Below are 27,025 nucleotides of genomic sequence, written 5' to 3' on the forward strand. Positions count from 1 at the left end.
TCTATCTTAGGTCCCAGGGAGGTATAGATGGTTGTATATGGATGACATGTGACCCTCTAGGAACTCATTCTGTCCTGTTTGCATGTGAAGCCTCTTATTTCAAAGCATGTACACATGTGGCACCTTGGGGTGTGAGGGCAAGGAAATACCAACCAGGTCAAGTTATGTCATTTATTTATTTAACTATCATCAAATTGGGGAAAGAAGTTGGCTTATTTATCAACAGCTGATAAAACTAGAGGACCCAGGTCATAATACAGCTCCAGGTATATTTTAAGCATCCCTATGGTTAAAGAAATTATAAAGAGTCAAATTTTTTTCTTGAACCATAGATACTATGGGCTTTTTTTTTTTTTTTTTTCCAGAGAAAAGAAAAAGCAGCTCATTATTGCTTGGGCTCCTACCATGTATGAATACAAACGCTACCTCATATATCCTTCACTACAACCCTGTGAAAGATTTAATCTCATTTTATGGAAACTGCTTCAGAATGGTTAAGACATTGTTTTTAAAATTGTTTTACTTCAACTTACAATAAATAGATTTTATAATCATGACCATAGACATATCTTAACTGAAATGAAAGTTTCGTGAAACAATGCTTACCCTTAATATATGTATTGCACTCTGATATTTTTTTTTCTATTCTAGTTTATCTCACTTTTAAAAAACACTGGCATTCTGCTAAATCAGTTTCACAACCCACTAATGAGCTTCAATCTATTTTTGAATCCAGTTTGAAAAAACTGGACTAAATAAGTGTTCAAACTGATATGGAAAGAGGTAAGGTAAATGTGTACGTAATTCATGCTTTTTCCAGTAAACAAATTGCCTCTTCACGAACATTTAAGAAATACTGCGTTATGTATATGTAATGATGAGCTTTACCTCAGGGTGGCGCCAGCAGGTTGATCCCAGACAAAGGAGTGGGCCAGCTGACGAATGTTAACACTAGACAGAACACTTAGAGAAACGTATCATGACATTAATTCCCCCGTTTAGCACATGAGTCAGTGTGGCATTTGCTTTGATTTTTTAAGAAAATTGTTATCCACAAAAATAAACAATAAACTCATTTATTTGAGGCTATAGACTAGACATACAGAGTTTGTTTTGGTTTAAGAGCAAAAGATTATTTAAAATTTTAGTAAATTATAAATTACCTTTAATTCAGGATAGGGCTAAATGAAAAAAGACAACAATGGGAGTGGGGAACAGGGTGTTGGGGAGAGAATAAGGACTGGCATAGAGGAAGCGGTAGGCAGTCCCCCAAGTCTTAGTTTAGCCCTTCATCTAATAAACTGAAGATTGCCTGAACTACAGAAGAATAACTTGTTTTATGTTAGATTTTTAAAACAGGATAAAATTTTAAAACAGGCTACTTAAAGACCCTGTAACAGTCATGTAAATCTCAAAATCTTCCAGTGGCCTGGTCTCCCAAAGTGAATGGATCCATCCCCAAACCCAGTCACGGTGAAGACATTTCCTTGGCTATGTCTATCTATTCTATCACCAGTGGTTTATTTTTCCATATGCCTGTCACCTCTGACATGTCAGCAGCCTGAGGTCCAGGCCCTAGGCTCCTCCCACATGGATAATGGCAACAGCTGCCTGGCTGGTTCCTTTTGATTCAGTTCCTCCATTTTCTAATGCAAACTTCATACCATTCATTCATTCAATCAATGGATAGCTATCATGCTTGTGTGTTCTTCTTCTAGTTTATTTCTCACTATTGTTCATTCACAGCCCTTCCGCCTGACAGGCCTCTTTACTGGGTTGTACTGCCATGTCTTTATTCACGCCCCACATCCCCAAACCCCTGCTTTTCTTGGTATGCCTTCACCTTTTTCACCTAAGTTCTACTTACCTTGAAGGCTTAACTCAAATCTACCTTTTCCAAGAAGCCTTCCCAAATCACTCAATGTCTTTGAATTTACAGCTCTCATGTGCAGAATAAGTGTTATGATTTAGCTCTTTTTACCCTATGTCTTATGTTGTTCTGTCTTTGTTTTATGAGTTAGACTTGTCCAGCTTATTCCTATTCACCTCTACGAGGAAGTCATTCCTGATCCCTGTCTGACCGCTGCGCTATTGCTCTGGGCTCCCATAGCTCTCTGTGCTTTCTGCTGCCATAACTCACGCTGTGCTGTGATCATTATTGATCTGAAGACAGTGCCTAAGTCCTAGCTTCTCATGAGTGAGTAGCTCTTAAAAAACAAGAAGGGCAATGCCAAAACCACAGTAATGGACCCTACTTCGGGCAGCATGGATAAGAGAAAGAGCTCTCCCACTAAAATACAACTAGATCCTGGATAAATTACAGCAAACATGTTTACCACATTGCTGGGCTCATCAGAAAATAGAAGAGACCAGTAAAGGACAAAAAAAGAACATTAAGCTGAAATCTACAGGAAGGCTAAGGTAAGAGTAGGAGGAGAAGCAGGTTTGCCCCGGGAACAAATGCCAGCGTCAGTACTGCGAACAGAGGCTAAGCCTTGGGCCTGGCCAAAGGGGAGAAAACCTAGGACTCCTGAATTAAACCTGGACTCTGAAAGGGGCTACCGCAGTCCCAGGTCAGGAGCACCCTTTGTCTCCTGGCAGAAGCAAATGCAAATGCTCTCTGGAAGAAAGCACCCTTAATCAAGGACCTCTGGATTCCCTTAGATTAAGTTAATAAAATATGAGCTCAAAATCCCAAAACACAAAATATACAAGGAAACAAGGTACTATGGGAAGGAGTCAGTAAAAAACAACAAAATAGATTTAGTCATCCAAGATAATTTACAGAATACAAAATAACAATCCCCCCAAATTTCAAAGAATTGGTATCATACAGACTACCTTCTCTGAGAACAAATGATTAAGCTGAAAATCAATATCAAAAAGATAAATTTTTCAGGGGGAGGGTATAGCTCAGTGGTAGAATGCATGCTTAGCATGCAGGAGGTCCTGGTTTCAATCCCCAGTACCTCCATTATAAATAAATTTTTCAAAATCTAATTACCTAATTAGCCAAAAGAAAAAAGATAAAATTTTCAATATCCAAACATTTGGAAATTTGTAAACTTTTCTAAATCATGAATCAACAAAGTCATAAAGGTAATTTGAATATTCTTAGAACTAAGTAATAATTTAAACAAAATAAACAAAAATTTGGAGACTATAAAGCGAGTCCTTAAAAACTTAGTATAGAAAAAAGCTTGAAAATTAGATACAAATTAAGATGTTATAAAGGAACATAAAAATTAAATCTAAAGGAAGCAGAAGAAAGGAAATAACTATAGATAAGATCCGTAATTAATGAAATGAAAAATAAACATGGGGGGAGGGTATAGCTCAGTGGTAGAGTGCATGCCTAGCATGCAGGAGGTCTTGGGTTCAATTCCCAGTACCTCGGTTAAAAATAAATAAATAAACATAATTATACCCCCCCACCCAGAAAAAAACATAAAAGGGAGAGGATCAACGAAGCCCAAAGTAGCAACTAAAGAGAGATTAGTAAAATAAACTTCTGGTGTAGCTGGTCAAGGGGTAAAAAAAGAAGGCACAAGTAAATGGTAGAAATGAAAAGGACACACCTATGCAGGGAGCGGAGGCAAAATAGAAAATTTAAGAAATTTCATTTTTAAAAAATGACATAAAATGCATAGAATTCTAAAAAAAACTTTACCTAAATGGACGTGAGAAGAAGTAGAAAGCCCAAAGAGCCTATAATTATTAATGAAATTGAGCCAGTAATTAAAATTTTTCCCACAAAGAAACACCAGGCTCAGATGGTTTACCAGGTGAATTTTACCAGACTTTCAAGGGACAGTTCATTTCAATCTGATGTAAACTCTTCCAGAGAAGACAAGGGGGACTGGCCCCAGTTCAGAGGGTTTGTAGACCAAAGGAACCATCTTAGAAAGCTTCTTAGAAATCATTCAAAAAACAAAGGCACTAACATGTACAAGAATGTTCATAGCAGCACTGTTTGTAACAGCAAAAGAACTTTAAACAACCCAAATATCCATTGATAGGTGGATGGATAAATAAATTGTTGTTTATGCACTTGAAATATTATACTGATGGAACTGAACGGATCATAGCTATCTACAACATGTATGAATCTTAGAAATAATGTGAAGTGAAAAAAACAAACAAACCCAAACTGTAAGGGACTATTAGAGAGTACAATTTTTGTAAAACTGAAAAGCAAAGCTGAATAATATATTTTTAAAGGATATATACACATATGGAGATCTATATACCTCTCTCTCTATATACATATATATGGCAGGTAAGTAATAAACACAAAATTAAGGACAGTGGTTACCTCTTGGGAGAGGCAGGTTAGGATAGGGGATGAACACAAGAACTTCAACAGTATTTCTAATGTTTTAATGTACAAATTGGGTGATGGGTCATTTAATTATTATGCTCCATAATTTATTCATGTTAAATATATTCTTTATAGATATCAAACATTACATATTATAATTTTTTAAAAATCTGCAATGGTGGAAATAAATGGACAGATTAATGAAGTCTCCCTGAAGGAACACTGAGATTCCCTGACAGAAGCTGCCCTGTGCAGAAGACGAAGTAGGTCCTCAATGAATACTGGTTGGTTTACTGCTTTTCCCAGCATAGGGGGACTGGATTCCCTTCCCATTGGTGCTCCCTGACACGCGAAGCTACCTCCTTCCATACACAGAGCCTAAACCCCACAGTCCTGGCTAAGTCCTGACACATGCATGACAGGAGACTGACACCTGGTGGATACAGAATGAATTTAATAAAAATGACTAGGAAGTAAATCTTTCACTCTACTTGGTGAAAGTGGCAGTAGGCTGGGGGATAGGGAAGCAGGAATGAGGCGAAAACTAAAATTCAGAAACAGGAAAAGGAAAGATAGCTATCTCTGAGATGTAGGTGAAAAAAAAGGGGGACTGTCATCTAAAGAGACTAAAGAGATAGTCCCTAAAGAAGAATGACTTCCCTCTCATTCCTTCTGATATGAGAACAAGAGGAAAGACTGCAGCTGCAGCAAGGAAGACGCAAGAAAGACTATGAGGAAAAAAGGAAGCAGGTATAGCTGTCAACCTGGCAAGCTAAAACCACATGTAGTTCATACCTGTGGCCGGGTGCCAGCTGCCTCCCCAGGAACACCCCCCTCCCAGTTTCCATTTAGGGATCTATGTGATTCTCAGGAGGCTGATCCTACCCTTTTTTAAAAGGTACAGTCCATGATGCCGAGTAAGTAAGCAAATTAGTATACACCAATCTCCTGGCCGCAGTGATTGGTTAGGGGTGGGCACGTGACCCAGGCTGGCTGAACTGAGTGACTCTTAGGGCTTTTGCTAGGATTCCTGACACAAAGATGCCCTCTCTTTCTGGTTGGACATAAATGAGGATACACATAATCCCAAGAGTGCTGGCAGCCACAAGGCAGCCCAGACTAAGATGATCCTACAGAAGGCAGAGCAGTGGGGAAAAAAAAAAAGCAATCAGGTATTTAGAGACATACTGGGCCACTGGCTCAGCTTTACCTGGAGCCAGCACTACCTCTGGACTTTCCAGTTACATGAGCCAATAAATCTTTATTTTTGAGCCAGTTTGAGTTAGGTTTTCTCTGATTTATAACCAAAAGACTCCTAACTTATACATTCATCAAACTCCATCCCTGTATTTCCACAGGATAGCACAGGGATCCAGGTAAGGTGGTCACTACAGATTTATTGGTGACTCTAAAGCCAAGGGTATCGAGCGGGAAAGGTCAGAGGCAAGAAGCAGGCACTGTGTAAGACAGGGTACCTCAGCTGTCTATACAGAAGGGCCAAGTGAGAAGCAAGTGCAGAGAAAGGCCTCTACCAGGCAGGCAGGTAGAGTTAACATACGGATATACACACTCCTCCCCACATACCTATCATGGGGGTGTTGCGTTGGGGTCTTTTCGCTCCTGGGATAAGGAACTTTGAAGCACCTGCCCCTTTAAGTCTTTATTACCCTGTGCTGCCGTGTCTACCTCTCCTCTAACCAAATGAAGAACCTCCTTTTGGCTTCTACTGCCCTTGATGACACTCACTTTCGGGGTGACAAGAGGAATTTTATCTTCCGCTTCTTTGGCATGCCGAGAACTGGGGCCCTTTCCTCCTCTGGAAACAGCACCATCTTCCTGACCCTGGGCAAGTATCCCCTTCCCAGCCTCTCCCATTGGCCCTGGCGTCTCGGACCCTCCAGCTGCGTTGCTTTCCCCTCGAGAGGCCCACGTCTCCCGCAGTAACCTTGAGGACTGGGCAGAGTCCATGGCAGCGGCTGACTTGTCAGGGGTCGCATTCCTTTCCCTACTTCCACCTGATTTTTTTCGAGGGCGCCCTCGTTTTCTTTTGGCATCACTTCCTGTATCCTCTATATCCTGCTTTGTTGCCTTAGCTGGTGGGTCCTGCCCACTCGCCTCACTCACAGGTACTTCAGCTGTCCTTTTGATGCCCTTGTCATGGGGTCCCAGGTCACCACCTATGCCTACTTCCCTGTTCTCTGGGCCCCTCAGCTGAGTGAGCCCCCCAGGTGGAGCTTGACCAGGCCCAGGCCCAGGTCCAGGTCCAGGTCCAGGCAAAGCAGGAACAGTTGGTAAAATCATGTTAATGATGGGCACGGCTGCTTGGGGTCCCCCAGCCCTACTGGGCAGAGGCAGCGTGGCCACTTTCAGAGAGCCTGAGGAGAGTTTGGGGGCCAGGATGGGTGGAGAGACTCGGATTGGTGGAATAAGCGAGCGCGGGGCCCGGGGCAGGAGCAGAGGCAGCCGGGCCACGAGGGCGTTAACCTGCGGGTTACTGGCTGCTGGAGCCGGGCTCTCCACCGCACTCCTCTTCCGCTCTCCGCGTGCGGGGGGGCCAGCCCCAGCCCGGGGCTCCAGCTCCTTCGGAGGCTACAAAGTAAAGAGAGGAATACAGAAAGTGGGAAGGCTGGACAATGGAGGAAACATAGGAACAGGAGGAGAACAAGTACTGGGTCCTCTGGGGGGGCGGTATACTAAACCCTCAGCCCAGGGGAGCAAGGTCAGGGGCGTCACCTTCCTTACCTGGGCTGGTCTCTCTGGTTTCTTATGGGCTCCGCCCTCCAGGTTCTCCACACCATTCTTGGATTTAGATGACCGTTCCCGAGGGGCATGTTCGTCCTCTTCTGCAGAGGTGCCGGAAAAGGTAACAAGGTGAGTAGGAGATAGAATGGAGGAGTGAGGTGACTCTGACTGGCTGGTATAGGCAGGGAAGAGAAGGTGGTCTAAGGTATGTCCTGGAAGGGTCTCTAGGAACAGAAGGCAAATCCAAGGTGTCTCTATGCTAGTACGTGGGAGGGCCTTTGAGGCTGAAAGTGGCTGAGGGTTTCTCAGGAGGTAAGAGGGAGTCCACCCACCAGCAAGCCCCATGGCCTTGAGCACATGCGCGTGTGCAGATCGGGCGGAGATGAGATGCTGCTGTAGCAGGAAGCGTGCCACCTCAACGATGGAACTGAAGGACCGTTTCAGGATTCGCTCTGCCCAGTCACAGGTCAGGGCACAGGCTGCCTCGACCAGTTCGTCCCGAGGTGCTGGGGTTACCTCTGGGCCCATTTCTGGCTGCAGGAGGGGAAGGACAGACCCAATCACACTCCAAACAAAGGACCCTCAGCCCCTCTCAGACACCAACACTGACCATGAGGAAGAATAGACTGAGGATGGGAGTAGCCTCTATCATCCCATCTCAGAAAGCCACAAATTCTCTGCCTCAGCCGTAGGGTAGGCAGAAGGGCATAGCCTATATACCCAGAAGCTGTGTGCAGAATGCCCTCGCTGTGTCAGCCCTCAGAACATGTCCTGAAGTCCTCTGACTTCTACCTTGGAGAGAAGAGAGTAGTCGGAGGGCTGTTTGTTACTTACACTTTCAGAGCCCTTTAGGTCAAGTCCAGGCAAGGGTGGCATAGATACCAAGGTCTTCCTTCGTATGCCACTGTAGCAATATCTGACGTAAGTTAAGGAGCAACCAGTACATGGGGCTCTCCAAGCCCCTTAGGAAGCTTGGGCTGTTTTCACTCTTGGCTCTCCACATCCTAAGTTTCCCTCCCCAGCTCCTCCGGCCCAACCTCTCCAGTCAAGGATACTTAGACTGGCCCCGGCCACCAAGTCTTCGGGCCTTGATGTCAGGGAAGATCTCTCTGATGATTTTGCCAAAGTTGGCTGTGCTGAGTGGGCGGCAACAGGCGAGGCTCTCACAGTACTTCCTGGCAGGGGAGAGGGAGGAGTGGGAAGCTATTCAGAGAGGGAGGTCATGTCTAGGTTTAGAGGGTCCCTGGGGATCAAGTTTGGGAAACCTTTTAAATCAGGCTCTATCAAGGCAGGGAGCTCCCAGGGGTGAGGAGGTAGTCCTATGTCCAGCAACCACCCCCACCCCCATCCACCCACCGATAGGCATCATAAACACTTTGTTTTGGCAGACAGGTGTCAGTGTGCTCTTCCAGGTGGTTGCGGATCCATCTATAAGCATACATGTACTCCTCATTGCTGAGTGAACTTGGCTCTGAGCTGCAAGAGAAGGGAAAGAGACGAGTATTACTAATGTTCCCAACAGCTGCCCTGGTTCCACCCGGACTATCACTTCAGTAGTGCTGGACTGACTCAGTTCCTCCAGAATCCACCTTTCCCTGGTAAACCAAGGCAGGACATGGACTTTCCTTCTTGATTACGGGTAGCTGTTAAGAGTATTCCTATTCACCCCACCCCTTTTTAGGGAGGCTTTCTTTGAGAATCAGAACGTTGACATCTAAAACTCTAGCACCAAATGTACCTTTTGTCTCCAGTACTGGGCCCTGAGGGGAGCTGAAGGTAGAGATACAGCTTGTCATTGTCTGAGAATTTCTGTACATCTTGCTGCGGTAGAGAGAAAAAGAAGCAGGAGAAATATTACGGCCAAGAAGGACTCAAGGTAAGACTCTCTGATCCTTACCAAAAAGTCTAACTGACTTAGTGACTGTCAGACTGAAAAACGACCTTAGAAATGATCTGAGGCTGGGTGCTCACTGTGCCCTAAAGAAGCCCTGATGGGCTACCACGGTGAGAGGGGGAGCAGAGGGGATCAGCTCTGATCTTATTTCTACCCAGCTTCTACACAAGAGGAGGTCACAGAGAGATAAAGTGAGATGCTCAAGATCAAACTAATAGCAAGTTGCAAAGCCAATTACCTTCTGACAGGGCAGATGACACTGCCTCTCTCACATAAACCTCTCATTTACCCATATCCTCACCATCCTCATCCCCCACCAGTTCCATCTCTCTGTTGTCCTCTTCCCCCAAATACTCACCAGGATTCCCTCTACTTTGTTCTGCACGGCCTTGCTGTGGAAAAGAAGAGAAAGCTGGAGGTGATAGGGAAGATTTCCCTCCAACCCTGTGTCTGACTGCTAGGGAGAGGAAGAGGTCTGAAAAACCCAGTGGGTGCTCAAGAACTGCTACCATGATGAAGACTCTTCCCTGGTCAGATGCACTTGCTTGGGGAGAGGCAGGTCATCCACAGAGGAAGTGAGGTACTAGGGGGAGCTATATTCAGGTTGGGAATGAGGTTTGGAGGTGGTGATGAGTACTTACGAAATGGTACCTCGGAGCCTCTGAAGAAGGGTAGTGGGTTCCCCTGCCTCAGCACTACCTGAGGGGGCCCTGCCTCCAGTCTTGGGGCTCTTAGCATCGGGTTCATCTTCTGCCATCCCGGCATGAGGGCTACAGTTGAGAGGAGACAGGACATGAAGATTAAACTTCCCTTTTCCCCTGGAGGCTCCAGGGCACTCCTCATCTCTCTACCCAGAACGACAGAAAAACAGTAAGAAAGCCTCCGAATTTCCCCAGTGGTCTTTTTCTCACCACTTGCCTTCTCCAAAAATTAGAAATTATTCCATTACTTCTCCAGGCCCATATATACCCAGAGAGATCTTTGCCATCTCCATTCTATCTGCCCCACCTTTCTGCAGTCTCCTAAATGTGGAAAACTGTAAAGGAATAGATAGGGAGATTGGGAATCCACGTTAGAAAGAAATTTTCATTTCTGCCTCTGACCCTGTACTGCCCTCCTTCCCCTCAAAAACAACAGTCAGTAACAGCCACAAGACAAAGTTCTTTAATTCCTAATATACTCCTCACCACTGAATCTGCCTGGGAGGTCAGAAAGGATACGAACACATTCTGGCCTTCCAGGCTTGTAAAAAACTGGGCCCAAGTTCTCATTACTAAATCTCGCCACGGCTTCCCCCGCAGCTCCCCCTCCCCACGTCGCCGGCCCCTACGTCATCTCCCTCAACATCCCATCCTGATGCGCGCCCCCACCTCCCTCCCTCCCTCCCCCCTCCATTCAGTCCCGCGTCGCTGCAAAGTGGGGGGTTCACGATAGCGGAACTCCTGGGCTGGGCGTAGGAAACCCGGTTGGGGGAATGGGGTCCCAGATTCGGGGCACGTGCACATGGGGTGAAGAAGCTTGAAAATACAGCCAAAATCTTTTTCTGCTCTCCTCCCAACTCACATTGCCCCCTCCCTACCTTTGGACAGTCGCCTTCCAACACAAGCAACAATAAAGGTAAGGGAGAAAGAGAAACTACCTCGTAGCCACCTTCACTCCAGCCCAGCCCCACGGTCCTGGCCCAGCGGGCTCGTGCGTTGCTTTATTTTCTTTTTTCTGAATGGCTGGAACAGCCCCGATCTGCCTAGATACTCGGACGGCCTGCTCTATCATTGGTCGTTGCTGCTACCCGGAGACAGAAGGCGCCGGGCTCGCACCGGTGGCAGCTAAAGTCTGCCTGGTAACAGAATCTGATTGGTCAATAGGGGAGGGAAAATCCAAAGTTGGTCTCATTTGAGTCAAGAGGGGGAAGTCCGGGTTAGGTTTCGGTTAAAACTGGGGTCGGTTGGGACTGCCGGTCCCAAGACGTTCTTCTCTTAAAGGGACCGCAGGACGGAAGACAGGGCACTCGGCTCCGTTTGCAGCTTTCTTTTCGTTTTGTTCTCTCTTTCCGTGTTTCAGTTTTGCCTTCGGTCGTCAGGGCTACTGGAAGAAAAGACTCAGTGGATGATGAAATAATTAGAAAATTATAGGTAGCAGTGATGGAAGTTCGCTGTAAGCTCACATAACCCTTTTTTGATGAAAAACAAGTTGAACCATTCCCCCACCCGCCCACCACCCACCACCCACCACACGCACACAGACACTTACAACAAACCTGCAGACACTGGCCCACATTCCTCATTGGTGGAGGCCTCCAAACCTCAACAGCTGTGCCACATTCAGCTAAAGTGCCCTCACTGTTCCCAGTCTTCCCGTACGTACTTTATTTCCTTCCAAAGAATTGCTAATGCCTTTGCATTCACATGGCTCTGCATTCAGTGAACACTGGAATTTTGACTGACTCCCCCAGGGGATGCTGGATGCCCACATGAACTTTCTCTTCTCAGAAAACATTGTACTATTTGACACAACATTGTAAAATGATTATAAATCAATAAAAAATGTTTTTTTAAAAAAAGAAAACATTGTACTGAAAGGTCATAGGTTCTTAACCCTCTTAGTTAAGGATTTTTTTAAGGTCATGAATCAGATGAAAGCAATGAACCCTCTGTCAAGAAAAATGCATATGCAGACCAAGTGGTGCCTCTAATTTCAGAGCTCAAGGACTCCAGGTTAACTACCCTTTGAGTGGATGTACAGTATTTTGTTTTGCACAGCAGATATGTTATACCCAAAACTATATTTGTAATCTTGATTTATACGTTCTCCATTCTCATCATCACTGCACTTTTGTAAAGAGAACAGCAGTGTTGCTGGATTTCATTACCATCCCCCTTTACAGCCTCCATTTCCTTACAACCAGTTTCTGTGGGTACTGGGGGAACCAGGAGACTGCAGAGTTGGGGAAATAAGGATATATTGGTAAGAAAGTTTTCTAGTAACAGCTAAAATTTATTTGGTGTTTACTGTGTGCCAGACACCATAGTAAATATTAAAGACCTCATTGAAAGCGTTTTGAAGTAGGAACTATTATTGTCTCCATTTTATAGACAAGGAAACAGATTTGAAGAGGCAAAGGGACTTGTCCACAGTTACATATGTAGTAAGTGCTGGAATCAGGATCCAAAGTCAGGCGGTCTGACTTCAAAGCCCATTCTCTTGAACATTGCCCTAGATTGCACGTATACAGATTTGCAGATGCTCATCTACAAATATAGGTATAGACTGATGGAAAGATACCCCCAAACACCACTGTTGTAGTATGTTTAGTATGTTTAGTATAAAGGAGAGTATAGAACACTTTGACTGGAAAAAGAATTTGGGGCAAATTATGGTGGCTTAAGAATTTGCAAGTAGTAGAGAATAATTGGAAGCTTTAATAAAAGGAGAGAAACTATTATAGATATGTGAGGGAGATTATTTTGATAGCTCTATAGAAAGGTGAAGTTGAATGGGGAGGACGCTAGAGATGGGAAAAATAAACAACTAACTATGCATTTATGCCAAGTGTTGTGCTAAGAGCTGAGGATACAAAACTGAATAAGGTATGATGGTCCTTGCCCTGAGAAGTAACAATAAAAATTATCTGATAAGCATCATCATAATAACAGCAAGTATTTATACAGAGCTTAATATGTGCTGAAGATTGCTCTAAGGGCCTCACATATGTTATCTTTTTATTTCACAGCAACTCTCAGATAGGTACTTTGGTTATCCCATTTTACAGATGAGAGGACTGAGGCATTGAGAGATTAATACTTTGCCGAAGGCTACATAGTAAGTGGTGGAGCCAGGGTCTGAGCTGGGCTGTCTGGATTCAGAATTTGCTCTTCGGCACTATATGCATTGCCTACTAACATTGGGAGGGAATTTATTTATTTATTTATTTATCTATCTATCTATCTATCTATCTATCTATTTTTGAGGGGAGGAGGTAATTAGTTAATTTTTAGAGGAGGTATTGGGGATCAAACCCAGGACCCTGTGCATGCTGAACATGCACTCTACCACTTGAGCTATACCCTTCCCAGAGGAATTTCTTAAACAAACACAAGACTGTAAACCATAAACGAAAATATTGATAAATTTAGATACATTAATATTAAAAACTTAAATTTATTTTAAAAACCACTATAAAAGAGTCCAAAGTCAAGCTAGAAATTGGGAGAAGATATTTTCAAGACATATAACTGACAAAGGATTTTTACCTAGAATTTATAAAGACCTCCTACAAATTAAAAGATAAACAATCAAATAGAAAAATGGGCAGAGAAAATGATCAGGAATTTCATAAAAGAAGCAGAAATGGCTCATAAACTTATGAAAAGTTGTTCACTGTCTATAGTAATAAAGAAAATGCAAATTAAAACCACATCAAGGAGGGAGGGATAGCTCAGTGTTAGAGTGTGTGCTTAGCATGTACAAGGTCCTGGGTTCAATCCCTAGTACCTCCATTAAAAAAAAAAAAAAATATATATATATATATACACACACATATATATGTATGTGTAAATAAACCTAATTACCTCCCCCACCAAAAAAAGAATTAAAACCACATCAAGATACCATTTCATACACACTAATAAATTGGCAGAAATGTTATTTTGCCCACATTTGGAAAATACAGTCTTCTGTATGTAGGAAAAATTTTTTTTCAAGTTAACAAAACTAATAATGGAAGATGTTCAGCATTAGGTATCAAAACATAGGATATAATTACATTGATTAAAACTGTGTTACGGGTGGAGGATTAGACAAATAGAATTGACAGAAAAGGGTCCAGAAGTAGATTCAACTATAAAAGGGAACTTAGCATATGATAAAACCATTAGAGGAAACAGCTATAATAAAAAGGAAATCACAAATATTTTGATATAACTAGCCATCCATTTGGGAAACAAACAAATTAAATTAGCTCCTATGGAAGACATTGACTGGCTTCTAACAAATCATTCCTAAACCTCTTTTCCCTTGCCCACCATAGGTAACTTATATTCTTAATTTTATGATAGTGAATTCATTTATTTTTATTTTATGATAGTAATTTTCATTTTTTAAAATTTTGTTTCTGGTTCCACATACTATTCTAGCACCTTGCCACCTCTCCATCAAGAGGGGAGATCTGTTTCCTGTGCCCTTGAACCTGGGAAGGCCTTGGTCACCATCTCAGTGAATGGAATGTGATAGAAGTGATGCCGTAGGACTTCCAAGTCTAGGCTAGAGCAGATGATATACTTTCCTCTTTGCTCTCCCTCATGTCACTCACCCTGGGAACCCAGCAACCATTCTGTGAGGAAGCCAAGCAGCCACATGGAAAGGCCATGTGTGGGTCATAGCCCTGGCTGAGGTCTCAGGTGACAGTCCATATCAATCATCAGACATGAGTGAGCGAGCTGTCACACAGTTCTAGCCCCTAGTCTTTCAGCTGCTCCAGACAGAGTGCAATAGAAACAGGCTGTTTCCTTAGAGCCCTTTCTAAATTACAGATCTGTGAGCAAAACTAAAGTGGCCATTGCTTTCAGCCACTAAGTTTTGGGGTGGTTTGTTACACAGCCATAGATAACTGGAACACAATGCATTTACATTTCCAGATTAGTTTTAGAAACAGCTTGTCAAGTTCCATAAAAAGCCCTCAGCCCCTCTGAGGTTGTATGATCTGTAAGTATCCTCCCACACCCATGTTCTTTACAAATTCAAGACCACCTAAATAGAGGTTTTTGTTGAATTTCTTCTTAAAAGTGGAGATTATATGATATATATATATATATATATATATATATATATATATATATATATCTGCAACTTCCTTTTTTATTTAACAAAATGTTGTACCTATTCCTCTGAGTCAGGGAGTATTTAGAGCAGAAAGTCTGCTAGGAACCAGAATCAGTAAGGCAGGGAAGGGACTCCTAATAGCATGCTGGAGAATGGCCAGGAGCAGATATTTAGAGCATGGAGCCAGGCAATCAAACACTTGGCAAATGCAAGAAGGAGGATGATCCTCACTAGTCCCTGAGATGATGGCAATTGCCTGAAGTTGCCTTTGCAGATGTACCCAATTGCAGTGTGTGGGAGGGCCAATCATGCTTAAAGGGCCAACACTGGGGGGATGCTTCCCAGTACTCGCACATCTTTCATCATGGTAGACTGGGACTACAGCTTTTTTGGGAGGAGGGGTGTCCGTGAGCTCAGCAAACTCTCTAGAACCTTCCAGACCGTCTCATAGGCCAACTTGTGAAGCTGACCGTGGTGCTGGCAGGTGATCCTAGATGATGCACTAGACTCTTCACATGGCAAGCTCAGCTTTTCCACTCTTGCTGGCATTGCCTAATGCTGGGCCATGGGGTAGAATCCTTGTGAGTACAGCAGAGCGAGGTCCGTCATGGTGGGTACAGCAGGGATTAGGGAAGACTAGGTCACAGATTGCTGGTGGCTGGGTCATCTGTGATGAGAGAGCCTCTCTTAGTTTTGGAGCATCTATTTCAGTGATGTAGGGGCAGAAATAGTGAGATGAGGCCAGGATCAGAAAGCAGGTGAGGAGGTTATTTTTTTTTAAGTTTTTTTATGAAAAAATTTCAAATATAGAAAAGAGGAAGGAAGAACATAACCCCTACATAAACATACGCATCATCTTGCTTTAAGAATTACCAACATGTAGTCAATCTTGTTTTATCTGTGCTTCCTCTACTCTCCAACCTACTCGCTCTAGATTATTTTGATACAGACATTCATCATATCATTAGATCTGTAAATAATTCAGTATTTATGTAAATACTTCAGTATGACTAAAAATAAGGACTCTTTCTAACATAATCCCAATGCCATTATCATGCCTGAAAAATAATTTCTTATTATCATCAAACATCCATTTGGTGTCTAAATTTCTCCAATTTTCTAAAAAAAAATGTATTTTTCTGTTCAAATCAATACCAACAAGGTCCACACACTGTATTGCACTTGGTTTTGGTTGATGTGCTTCTTAAATCTTTCTATTCTCTCTCTCAATTTATTTGTTGAAGAAACAGATCATTTGCTCTCTAGAATTTCCCACATTCTGAATTTTTATGATTGCATCTTTATGGTGTTTTTAAGCTTTTAAAACTTGTTCTTCTATCTGCTGTATTTCCTGTAAACTCTGAGCTCTAAGGGCTTGATCAGATTCATTTTGGTTTTTTGGCAAGAATTCTTCACAGGCAGTGTCCTTCCTATTATACCATATTAGGAGGCATGTAATGTCTGGCTGTCTCTCTTTTTGTTATGTAAAGATTGATTATTGTGTTCAAGTTTTGTCATCTGATCTATCCATTATGAAGTCCTATTCCAGTCTTTCATTTAATGCTTTTATTTTCTAATTCTTAATTTTATTTATTTATTTTTTTTGTGGGGGGAGGTAATTAGGTTTGTTTGTTTGTTTATTTTAATGGAGGTACTGGGGGTTGAACCCAGGACCTCGTGCATGCTAAGCATGCGCTCTACCACTGAGCTATATCCTCCCCCCAATTTAATGGTTTTAGCAGCCACTGATGATCATTGCCTAGATCCAATTGTCATTTGAGGTTACAAATGTGTATTATCCAAATTCTATCATTCCTCCTGAATTTATTAGCTGAAATTCTGCTTTTTTGATGGTCTTTGTTGTTTTGCTTGTTTGTTTGACATTTTTGTATGTGGATCTCACATGCTTGAGGGTGGCAGCCCGTCTACAAGTCAACACGATGTCCCACGTTCCCGTGCAGTGCAGCCAGACTGACGTTCCATCCACATAAAGCTGGTTAATGGTGACCATGAGTAGGCACAGGACTGGAAGATTTCAAGGCTTTCTTTTATCAGCACTCCTGATTTTATAAACATTGAAGCCCATCAACCCCATTCCTACCCAAATCTCCTAGTAAACTTGAGTATAGTAGGGCTTCATGGGGATCTAAACATTCTTATTAAGGCTTTGAAGAATCTCGGCGCAGGACTGGTGGCTCAGGCGGCTCCAACCCACCATCAACGGCTCAGAAAGGTCACTGCTTTTTTTTGTTGTTGTTGTTTTATTTTTGCGTCGGGGCCAGAGGGCTTCAGGGTGTTAGTTAGAGGGCAGCGGTTGATGTCCTAGTGTCCGAGAGTACGTGATACCCGGCTGCCACAGGCGGCTCCCATGCCGGGGGAGCTGATGGCGACCCCTCCCCAGAGGGCCAGCCCCCAGATCCTTATCACCTAGGGTTGCTGGGCAGTGACTCACCAGGACCTAGCGCTCCTGACACCCGCCCCCTGTTTACTAGCTGAAATGCTATAAAGGGCTTTTCCTCGTCAACTATTTTCTTATCCCAAGGCAAGTTCTTTCTGAAGTTTGGTTATTGAAAAGGACAGGGCAGAAACCTAGGAGAGGCTTCTGGTAAGACTCCGTAAATGCCAAGTCTCCCTGTAACTCAGTCATCCCCAGTACCTCCTTTACATTCACTTATCCGTTAAGGCATACTGTATGCCCATGGCCAAGCTAGGCGCTGGGAGTCAGTGGGGATTTTTCTCCCAACATCGCTACCAGCGGTGGCAACTGCACCATCTATGTCAGGGGTCTAGGGTGTCTCCTGTATGTGGGGGGGTTTTCTCCTGGGGGTGATGGGTGAGATTTTAGATTCACTAAAAGAAAGCACAAATTAAAAAGTAATGATCATAAAGTTTAGGAACACCAACTGACAGTTTCTCCCCGCCAGCTCTCCTTGTGACAACCACCTCCAAAACCTCCAGGCTCTATCTGGCCGTAGAAGCGAGATGTTGGCATCATTAGCTTCATAATCAGTGGCGGGAATGAGTTGTCATAACCACCCCACCCCTGAGTCCTCTTCAGAACTTTCCTGTGCAAAATACAAAGGGTCAGCAGAAGAGGAGCCACAGGCTCTGTGCCCCAAAGATAAAGTCATCTCAGGAAGGGGTTCACCAGTTTATTTCTGAGATAATTTCCAAGAACTCGTGTAAAAACAGCACAGTAAGTGATTGGCAACATTGGTGAATAAGTGGAGACACAGCTAAATATGTTTCAACAATCTGAGTTTAGCTTTGGTAGGACACGCTGCCAAGGGTCAGGGGCAGAGAGAGAAGAGTGAAGCCAGGTCCCTTTGGAAGTGAGGGCTCAGAATGTGGAGTGGGGCTATAAGGGGAACTTCAGAGCCAGATGTCAGAGCTGCAGTCGCCCCCAGGGTAGCGGAGCTCATGGGCCAGCGCTGGGCCGAGGGGTTCCTTCCCAAAGTCCACCAGGAAGTTGGGGTTCAACTTCAGCCCTCCCTTTTCTGTGTCGACATCAATCTGCAGCATCACAGAGCCTTCCCTGATGGAAACAGGGAGGGGAGAAGAAAGAGGTCAGCAGGGGCCATGCCATACCCCCAAGAATTGAGTCTTCAGGAAGCCAAACCCCTCTGGGAGAGGAGGGTTGGGAGAGGAGCCCAGGCTGCTTCTTACTTGATGAGATCGGGGTAAAACTGCTTGTCCCAGCCACTGTACAGTGACGTGGTTAAGTAGAGACGCTTCCCATCCAGGCTAAGCTGGATCATCTGGGGGCCTCCAGCCACCCGTTTTCCCTTGGGAAAATCAAGGTTAAGACCTCAGGGTTACATATAGATTTTAGGAGAGACTCGCTGGCACCACCCAAACCCCAAGAGCATGCTCAGACACTGCCCAGCCCTACTCCCCCATATTTCTCCAGCATGGATCTGAGGGGTCCATGAGCAAGGGGAGAGACCCTCACCTTGACCACCAGGGGCTCTGGCTGGCATTTTAGCTCCTGGTCCTCCAGCACTTGCACAGGGCCTCCCTTAACAATGCTGCCTCCGAGGAAGAGCTGGGTGGGCAAGTGCAGAGCATAACAGAGAACAGTGGTGGAAAGTGAGGACATTGCCGGAAGAGCAGCTTGCCTCAGTCAGGATGCCCTCACTCCCACACGTTCCCCACATCCAGCCATGGATCTCCATGGTCCTGGCCCGAACCACCCCTCAGCCCCCATCTTTGCTTTTCATACCCCAGCCGCCTCATTCCCTCTCCCTCATCCCCAGACTTCCACTTCCTCCCTCCTTTCCTCCTCATCCTGGTAGCACCCCACCTGTCCCGTGAGGCGGGGCCTCTTTGGGTCAGAAATGTCATACTGTCGCAGGTCCCCGTGCAGCCAGTTGCTGAAGTAGAGGAAGCGGTCGTCCAGGGACAGCAGGATGTCAGTGATCAGGGCTGGGGGAGGGGGTGTGGTTCAGAGGCTTTACAGACTCTTGTTCCCCAGGCCTGGAACCAACCTTCTGACTCCCACCCACCCTGAACACTCACCTGGCATTTCGGGCAGGATCCAGCCCTTCACTTTTTTGGGGGGCACCTGGATCACCTTCTCCACTGACCAAGTCCCTTTCTGCATTGGCGTTAGAAGGCAGAGAGGTGAGCCTGTGGGGGCTGTGGGGTGGGATCAGACCTGGGTGTCCCCAGAGCAGACTGACTACAGGGAGACAGGAGATGCTGGGCCATCTTCCTGCGAGGGTATAACTCCCATGCAGATCCCTTCAGGCAGGGGTCATGTCTGCTTTACCACTGTATGTCCAGCATCTAGCACAGTGCCTGACATGGGAGCTCACTAACTATTTTTTGAATGAATGAATAAATATGTCCAGTTAGGGCTTAGGGAGGAATCAGCCTGGGACTGAGAGAAGAGAGGCAGGGCAGGTGGCCTTCTTTTTTCCCCTGGGAAGTCTGGGCTGGTGGCGTCAGGCAGGGGGTCCTGGGTCACTCGAGGGAGAAAGGAGCCCAGTGGCTACAGAAGCTGGGCCGAGTGCTGACAGGGCTGCAGGAGGAGGGCCAGAGCGCATGTCACCTCATTCTTGTAAAAACGATGGATGTTGGAGCTGAGGGCACAGCCCACGAAGCCCTGGGAAGCAGCCGGGTTGTGCAGGAAGCGGATCTCCAGGGGGATGAGCCCATCCGGGAGAGGCAGGTTCTGCACGATCTCATGGCGCTGCCAGTCCCACACGTTTAAGTGGCTCCCGTACAGCCCTGGGTTGGGGATGGGGTGGGAAGACAGGCTCAGGATCAGGGTGGGAAGGCATGGGGCGCAAGCTGAGGCACAGCCCAGGGGAGAAGGTGGAAAATGGACTGGAGGGGTAGGAAGGACGCTTGAGGGCTCAGCACATCGTATACCAGCACCCCAAGAGTCTGGGGTCCACATGCCGAAAGTCAGAGGGCTGGAGAGTGCGGGTTTGGAACAGAAAGCAGGTTTGTGTGACCAGACTCCTGCCGGCCCACGGTGGGCGGGGGGTGGGGGATTCTCACCCGCCTCTACGTCGGCGGGGTTGAAGCCATCTCGTAAGACATTGGGAGCTGCCCATTCGGTGCTGATCATGACATTGTGTCGAGGCTGGTACCAGAAGTCATAGCCCATGAGTGCAGCACCTCCAGGTCGCTCCCACGTCCCCTTCACCTCAAACGTCTCTCCATCCAGCAGCACAAAACCCCCTGAGTGGGGAGGAAAGTAGGGTGGCAGGTAGAGGTGGTAGAGGCACTACCGCCGCCCCCCACCCCCCAGCCCTCCTGAATTAAAGGAGCTGGCAAACCGCGTGGGAGGAGGGGCACCAAGCAACGGGCTTGGAGCCCCTTGGACAGGCCTGGGTTTGGATACCTGTCCAAAGGGTCTCACCCAGAGGGCCTGGTGGGAGGTGGGGACTTACTCTGGTGCCCCTGCCTCCTATCAACTTCATCCCTCTCCCAGACCGCAGGGTAAATTTTTGAACCAAGATCTTCTGGGACTTTGCATCCTGCACATCTCTTGCCCGGCCTCCCACTTTCGGTCTAGGATTCCTGCCAGAGTCTAAACTCAATTCTGCTCACTACATTTTTTTCTTATAGAGCAAATTATGTAAGTTATATTTATTTGTAATTCAACATGAATGCCCAATATGTTTTTTACCCCAGCTGAATGTCTTATGACACTTTGACACTTTTTTGCAAAGACAACCAGATGTCTACTCCTAAGTGTTATCAAATCTGGGGGTGTCCTGCATCCCATCTCCTGGAAAAGGCAGTTAAATAGAGTCTAGAGCAGTAACCTTCACTGGAGGACCTTAACTGATATTTCACTCCAAGCCCTGGGATGGCGAGTTCTGGTGAAACAGGTGAAGCTCGGAGAGACGCAGCACAGTGTGATTAGGACCCACGTTCTGGAGCCATATGGCTGGGTCTGAGTTCTAGGCTCTGCGACTTACTTGCTGGCTGACTTGGGGTAGTTACTTAACCATTCTGTGCCCAGCTTCCTAATCTGTCAAACAGGGATTGTGCCCAGTGGCACCTACCTCACAGACATGTTATGTGAAAGCTCTGATCGTGCCATAAATGAGAAAGCAGATGTGACAGTTAAGGATCCCAAGGACTGTGAGAGCTGCTCATGAATTCATGATGGCTGATATTAAATGTACATGTTTTCTGGGGCCATGTCTGTGCTCACATTCCCAATGGCTGACAGTTCCAGCTACCACTTGTAGGTGAATTCATCATTCAAGGCTCATCTTCATAAAAATAATCGAAACAACTGAAATTACTTGACTATAGTTTAAATATTGGGTGAGCCCTCGCCCTCTGGTTCTCCCTGGAAGGTCATTCTATCCCTCCCCCAGCTTGGGATCTGCTCCCCCCATAGCTGTGCCTACAGTGCTGCCAGGTACCTTTGCCGTTGCCCTGGGGGTCTCCCAGGGAACTGACCATCACCTCCCCACTGGCCAGGCAGTGGCTGGTGTGGAGGTAGCCTAGGTCGCACTTGGCGTGGATGTCCTTGGCCTCAACGACCTGGAGAGGGGTAAGGAATGGTGTCACAGTCTTGCAGAGCCAGGAGTTCCCCCACTCCCTACTTCTCTACTCCAGTACTTCTATCTGCTGACCCCGCCCTCTTTCCCTTCGAAACCTGGACACAATTTTCTCTGCAAGAATATGGCAGAGGTTCAGTCTGGTAACTTCTGCAGATTAGTAAGGGAGAGTCAGAGAGACTGCTAACTCCCCAGGTGGAAAGCTCGGACTTCTCTCCCTCTGCCTGTCTTGAGGGTACTCACAGCCCTTTGAGACCACAAACTCCTCCCAGGCTGGGACAATGCCAGTGTCAACTCTCTATCACCAGCAGCCAGTTGGAAGGAAGTGTTGAAAGGGAGGACTGGGGGCTCCTAACTGTCTGGGAAAGAAACAGCTCCTTCTCCAGCTCAGAGTGAAAAATGAGAGCCTCCTCCTTCCCCTCCGGCACTGCAGCCCTGGGTGGTGACGACCGGCAGGCCTGGTAACTCTCCTCCAAAATCTAACTCGGCTCCCTGGGACTGAGCCCAGACCCTATGCAAGAGCTGGAGGCAGCTGCCTTAGGGGTGGCTTCCTGCCCATAAGCTGCCTGGTGGGGGTGGGTTCATTAGGGGCCCTGAGCTGGCGAGGGCAGAGAATGCACCTTGTGCAGCTTCGGGGCACGGGGCTCGGTGCCAACGTCCACCACATAAATTCGGGAGGAGATGAGACAGGGCAGCACCAACTTGGTGCGTGACTTGGTGCTGTCTCCAAAGCAGCTGCTGCAGGTGTTCCATCCTGAGTGATGCAGCTCGTCCTTCAGGTTGGGCATGGGCAGCCGGTGGATGACCTAGGATAGGAGGAGGGCAGGGGTGGGGCTCACCCGGACCACGCTTCTGTGTGCTTTAGGGAAAGGGATCCTCTGGACCCGCTTCAGCTTGGCCGCACAGCACAGACATGATTTCAGCATTGCCTTTGCTCATGTGGGATGGGTGAGGGGGCTTGCGCAGGGAACATTGAACATTGTGAACATACCCAGGGAGGGCGAAGAAGGATGGAGGATGGAGCTGGGGAAGGGCATTGCTAGGGCTAGGGCTAGAGGAGGGGTCTCAAGGCCCTCTGGTGCCCAAGCTCTACCTCACCTGGCAATACTGGGGAGACTTGGGGTCAATGTCCACAGTGGCCAGATAATCTGGGGCCTCAGTGTTTGTGTTTCGGTAAATACAGGGCAGATAGACAATCTTCTCCCTTGGTCCTAGAGGGTAGAAAGCAGGCAACGGGGTGAGGGGCAGGGTGGGGGGATGGCAGGGGCAGTGCAGGGTGTGCCAGCTGTGGACTCAGTAGCAGGCACTGGCTGCCTAGTCCCCACCTCGCCCCTCACCTCCGGGGGCACTGGCTCTCAGTCTTCTCACACATACCTTTCATGGCCTCCAGAGGGCTAGGGTAGCCAGGCCCACACTTGTTCTCACATTTTGTATCTGTGGAGACAATGGGGCATGTTGGCTGGACCACACTCTGGCTCTGGCTCTGGAGGGTGAAGGGTGAAGGCTCCTCCCCCCGGCCCCCCACTGCCCAGCCCCTGAAAACCCTGATGAGTGTGTGGATGGGGGAAGAGCGGCAGATACATGGCCTGAAGGTGCACAGACACTCAAGCAGGACCCAGAGGAGGCAGGAGAAGGCAGCATACAGGGGAGGCTGTGTGGTACAGTGCTTATGACATTGCCTTGGGTCCCCAGCCCAGCTGGTCACTAACTAGCCATGGGAGCTTGGTCAAATCACTTAAACTCCCTGGCCTCAGTTTGCACATCATCTGTAAAAAGGGTACTAAGAATACCACAGTAGGCTTTTGTGAGGTGTAAATGAGAAGCTGCAGTCACGTGTGCAGTGCTGCGCTGGCCTGTAGGAGACAGCAGACTCTGGCTGTTCTCGAGGAACAGCCCTCGGGCAGTGAGGTGGTGCATCTTCAGCTCCCTTCACTGAAAGTCATCTAAACCAGGGGCTGGGACCCTTCCTGCTTTCTTCCCCTCTGGGTTCTGACCCCATGCTGGGGCCAGAGCCTGGCTTACAAAACCCAGGGCCTGGTAAGGTATAGGAGGCTGAAGTTAAGTCTGCAGGGCTGATAGGAGCTGGATATCCTTAGACCAGTTTCTACCCCGCCATTCACTTCCTTTATCTGTAAAGCTAGGTGTTAGGCCCAGCTCTGGAAAGCTCAGAGGCCCACCCACCAAGGAAGTGGCCCTCCTTGTTCCCTGACGTCTGGCAAGAGAAGCCACGTGGATCTGCAGGATGAAAGTCAGAAACCAAAGTCCCCGGCTGAGAAGGAGGGCTGCCACTAGGCAACAGGCAGTGGGATTTGGGGCCCAACCAGGAGGAAGGGCTGAGGAATAAACACAGAGGGAGCTGCAGGCTGGAAGGAATCCTGGAGTGGAGTTCACAGGACTGCACACTGCCTCCCTGCCTGGTCCCATGGCTGCTCGGCTACTGCCCAAGAGTTGAGCCCTGACCCTGTCTGGGCACAGGACCTCAGCAGAGAGCCGGGTCCCCCTACTGGCAGCAGCCAAGTGACATAGGAGGCTGAGAAGCAGCAACAATATTTTAGAGTCCAGAAACATGGTTTCAAGCTCCAGGTTCCCCCCCCCCCCAAGCAAAAAGAAAACCCAAACCCCCGCAAAAAATTGGGGCGAGGGTACAGCTCAGTGGTAGAGCGCATGCCTAACATGCATGAGGTCCTGGGTTCAATCCCCAGTGCCTCCATTAAAATAAATAAATGAATAAACAAATAAAATTACTTCCTCCGACAAACAAGGCCAAATAAGACAAAGTATTCAGAAGTACTTTTGTAAATGAGAAGGGTTGAATAAATATGGGTAGGGTTGTGCCAGAAATCCCAGCCAGTGGTTGGTGTGCAGAGGGCTGGGGGTGGGACGGGACAGGGTGAGGCCCCGTCCAAAGAATTAAGGAGACTTGTCCTGCTGCACAACCAAGCTGTGTCGGGGCTTGGCACAGGAGGAGGGGGGAGGGGAAGGAGGCTGCTGGACACAGAATGGAAGGAGATTCAAAGCTCCAAGACATCAAGACAGAGATACAAAAACTGCAAAGCCAAACAGAGACAGAGGGAAGCGAAGGTGAGAAGGAGGTGTGTGAAACAGGCGCCCCCGTCAGCGCCAGCCCAGACCCTCGGAGCCCACGTGGCATTTCTTAGAGTCGGAGTCAGGCCTGCCTGCCACTCAGGCCCCCCTGTACGTCAGTCCTTTTTCTTGGGAACATCGCCACTGTCTTAAGCATTTCAAGCAAGATCTCTGAACATCTTTGGGTTTCAGATGAACCCAGAGAAAGCTCACTGGGTTTTCCTAAGGCCAGGCTGGCTGCTGGGCATTCTGCCAACGCAGGAAAGAGCCAGATCCAAGGGGGCAAAGACCTCAATACTCCCAACCAGACCCAAACTCCACCTTATCCTGAAATCCAGGAGCCCACGGATGGGGCAATAAGGAGGACCTCGGCACTGGGAGGGTTGGAGGCATGGAAACAGGCCCCCAGGGAGAGAGTGTGGGCTCCCTGACCTCCCTCCCAGAGGGATTCGGGGGGCAGGGTAGCCAGAGAGCAACCTGGCCACTGAAGTCCTGAGCTCCTGACTCCCTGCAGGAAGAGGCTGGCCCAGGGCTGAAACCAGGACTGTCTGTATCCTATAATGACAGCCGGAGACACAGAGGTTCCCCCTAAGTACCTCCTAACATGATTTTCTCAGCTGCAGAAAGGTCCTCTAGCCCAGGCTGCAGCTGGGGAGCTGGGTGGGAGCCCAGGGTCACCTTTCCCAGCTGTCCCTCTATCTTTCTTCCCAGGCACCTCTAGAAGCTTCGGCCAAGCTGGGAAATGCAGGGGTTGGGGCAGTGGAGCAGAGCCCTGCACTCCCTCCCCTAATCAGCTCCCCGACCAGGTTTTCTGTCACTTCTTGTGGGGCAGGCCGCAGGGGTGGGGGGGCACGGGGCAGCTCATGGTTGTCAGGAGCCCCCCTTCTTACCCATGCTGCTCCGAGGTGTACCGGGGGTCGGCCAGGAGTGGGCAGAGACAAGACAAAGCAGTGCTGGTGTCAGAGGCAGGCTGTGTCGGGGAAGGGGCAGAGGGAAGGAGTTTATACAACTGATTGGGGGTGGGCGGGGCAGGGGGAGGGCCCAGGCCGCAGCCCAGGGTGCATGACGAAGAGCGAAGAGCGGCTGGCCAGCTCACTCTCAAAGGGCCTGGGCGGCTGGTGTTTGAGTTACTGGCTGTATGTGTGTGTGTGTGTGTGTGTGTGTACAAGCGTGGGTGTGTAGGAGTCTGTGCACGTGCAGGTATGTGCTGTGCCTGTTTCTCTTTAGTGGAGTGGAGCCTGGGCATGTGAGTTTGTGTGTATGCCCACGTGCTTGCTACTGTGTATATACACACACACACATCTTTGTGTTGCCTGTGTGTGTACTTTTATGCATGAGTGCGTATCTGCGTCTATGTGCCTGTGTGAGGGTGCTTGTGTGTAAAAGTCTGTACTTGGGTATGTGTGTGTGTATCTGTGGACATGTGTATATGCACCTCTGTGTGTGTGTGTTTGCACAAGTTCCTGGGTCTCTAAATGCTCATCTCTGTGCTTGGACCTGCCTCTTGGCATTTCGGGGTGCCCGGGGCTGCAGGCCCATTTGCTCCTACATCCACAGCCAGGGTCAGCTCTCTCTTAAGATTGCCCTCTCATTCCAGACATGCATGCTCCAGAAGGCACTGTCCTACCCACCCCGAGGACCGCTCACCCACGTCTGCTTGTCACAGAGGCCCTGAAGGAGCCGGGGCCGCGGGTGTGTCCAGGTTCCATTCTCCCCAGAACCATTTGTTCCTCTTGAGCTTTGAGGTGGAGGGAAAGTGGGCAGTGCCCATGATTGCCCTCTATTACCCTCACAAACCTCAGGAGGTGAAAGCGGAGTGCCTGCCTCTCATCTCCCCGCCTGGGGCCTCAGCAGCGCCCCAGGGCAGGGGAGCAGGGCCCAAGGGCAGCCTGGCACGATACTGCTGGCCTGGAGCTGATCCCAACACGTCATCAAACTCTCAGGGTCTCCATCTATCCAGGAAGCAGTCCTCCAGCTAGAGGGCTCCGTGGCTGCCAGGGCTGCGAAGCCTGCTAGTACAGTGTCCTGGGGGACACGCCAGCCCATTGGGCAAGCGGCAACTACTTGCTGAGAAACTGAGGCTGGGTTGAGGCCAGATCCCTTGGCTCTCTCTGGGGCTGCCCTCATCTGGAGAAG

At 47.6% G+C, this 27,025-nt stretch overlaps 2 protein-coding genes, 1 non-coding gene and 1 pseudogene across 8 annotated transcripts; 1 reads left to right on the forward strand and 3 right to left on the reverse strand.

Annotated features, from left to right (window-relative positions):
- Window positions 1–1,060: 1,060 nt before the first annotated feature.
- On the reverse strand, window positions 1,061–10,974 carry RFX5 (regulatory factor X5). 6 transcript variants are annotated; one of them, XM_074349413.1, is made up of 11 exons: window positions 10,597–10,698; window positions 9,876–9,993; window positions 9,599–9,727; window positions 9,316–9,349; window positions 8,802–8,884; window positions 8,420–8,539; window positions 8,119–8,238; window positions 7,898–7,979; window positions 7,396–7,597; window positions 7,064–7,287; window positions 1,061–6,910 (listed from the first exon to the last, which is right to left on the reverse strand). In XM_074349413.1, the coding sequence occupies exons 3-11, from the start codon at window positions 9,712–9,714 to the stop codon at window positions 5,909–5,911; spliced, it is 1,983 nt and encodes a 660-aa protein (XP_074205514.1). In that variant the 5' UTR covers window positions 9,715–9,727; window positions 9,876–9,993; window positions 10,597–10,698; the 3' UTR covers window positions 1,061–5,908. The 6 variants fall into 6 exon arrangements, with proteins under 6 accessions (XP_074205514.1, XP_074205511.1, XP_045375112.2 ...); XM_074349410.1 differs by lacking the exon at window positions 9,876–9,993 and having other exon boundaries at window positions 10,597–10,974; XM_045519156.2 differs by lacking the exon at window positions 9,876–9,993 and having other exon boundaries at window positions 7,064–7,164; window positions 10,597–10,959.
- A 5,658-nt stretch (window positions 10,975–16,632) lies between these two features.
- Window positions 16,633–16,992, reverse strand: LOC105071788 (ATP synthase F(0) complex subunit j, mitochondrial pseudogene; annotated as a pseudogene).
- Window positions 16,993–17,906: 914 nt separating this feature from the next.
- Window positions 17,907–25,891, reverse strand: SELENBP1 (selenium binding protein 1). Its single transcript, XM_010958424.3, has 12 exons — window positions 25,780–25,891; window positions 23,180–23,239; window positions 22,904–23,016; window positions 22,426–22,611; window positions 21,668–21,788; window positions 20,283–20,465; window positions 19,828–20,006; window positions 19,293–19,371; window positions 19,078–19,199; window positions 18,727–18,819; window positions 18,441–18,559; window positions 17,907–18,309 (listed from the first exon to the last, which is right to left on the reverse strand). Exons 1-12 carry the CDS (start codon window positions 25,781–25,783, stop codon window positions 18,147–18,149), a joined length of 1,422 nt encoding a protein of 473 aa, XP_010956726.1. The 5' UTR covers window positions 25,784–25,891; the 3' UTR covers window positions 17,907–18,146.
- On the forward strand, window positions 24,444–24,515 carry TRNAV-AAC (transfer RNA valine (anticodon AAC)). The gene has a single exon. It is a non-coding gene; the product is annotated as a tRNA-Val (tRNA).
- Window positions 25,892–27,025: the final 1,134 nt, after the last annotated feature.

This window comes from Camelus bactrianus, chromosome 21, assembly GCF_048773025.1.
Source record: "Camelus bactrianus isolate YW-2024 breed Bactrian camel chromosome 21, ASM4877302v1, whole genome shotgun sequence".
Taxonomy (NCBI): Eukaryota; Metazoa; Chordata; class Mammalia; order Artiodactyla; family Camelidae; genus Camelus; species Camelus bactrianus.

What these genes read in the sequence shown, in the direction of transcription:
- RFX5 (XM_074349410.1), bottom strand. Translation starts at nt 10,730, where the DNA reads ATGATAGAGCAGGCCGTCCGAGTATCTAGGCAGATCGGGGCTGTTCCA. An exon ending in AGTGTTTATGATGCCTATCG is followed by an intron (nt 8,239 to 8,419) that starts GTGGGTGGATGG and finishes CTCCCCTGCCAG; the next exon opens with GAAGTACTGTGAGAGCCTCG. An exon ending in ACCTAAAGGGCTCTGAAAGT is followed by an intron (nt 7,598 to 7,897) that starts GTAAGTAACAAA and finishes CCCCTCCTGCAG; the next exon opens with CCAGAAATGGGCCCAGAGGT.
- SELENBP1 (XM_010958424.3), bottom strand. An exon ending in GATCCTGCCCGAAATGCCAG is followed by an intron (nt 19,200 to 19,292) that starts GTGAGTGTTCAG and finishes CCCCTCCCCCAG; the next exon opens with CCCTGATCACTGACATCCTG. An exon ending in TTTTACCCCGATCTCATCAA is followed by an intron (nt 18,310 to 18,440) that starts GTAAGAAGCAGC and finishes TGTTTCCATCAG; the next exon opens with GGAAGGCTCTGTGATGCTGC.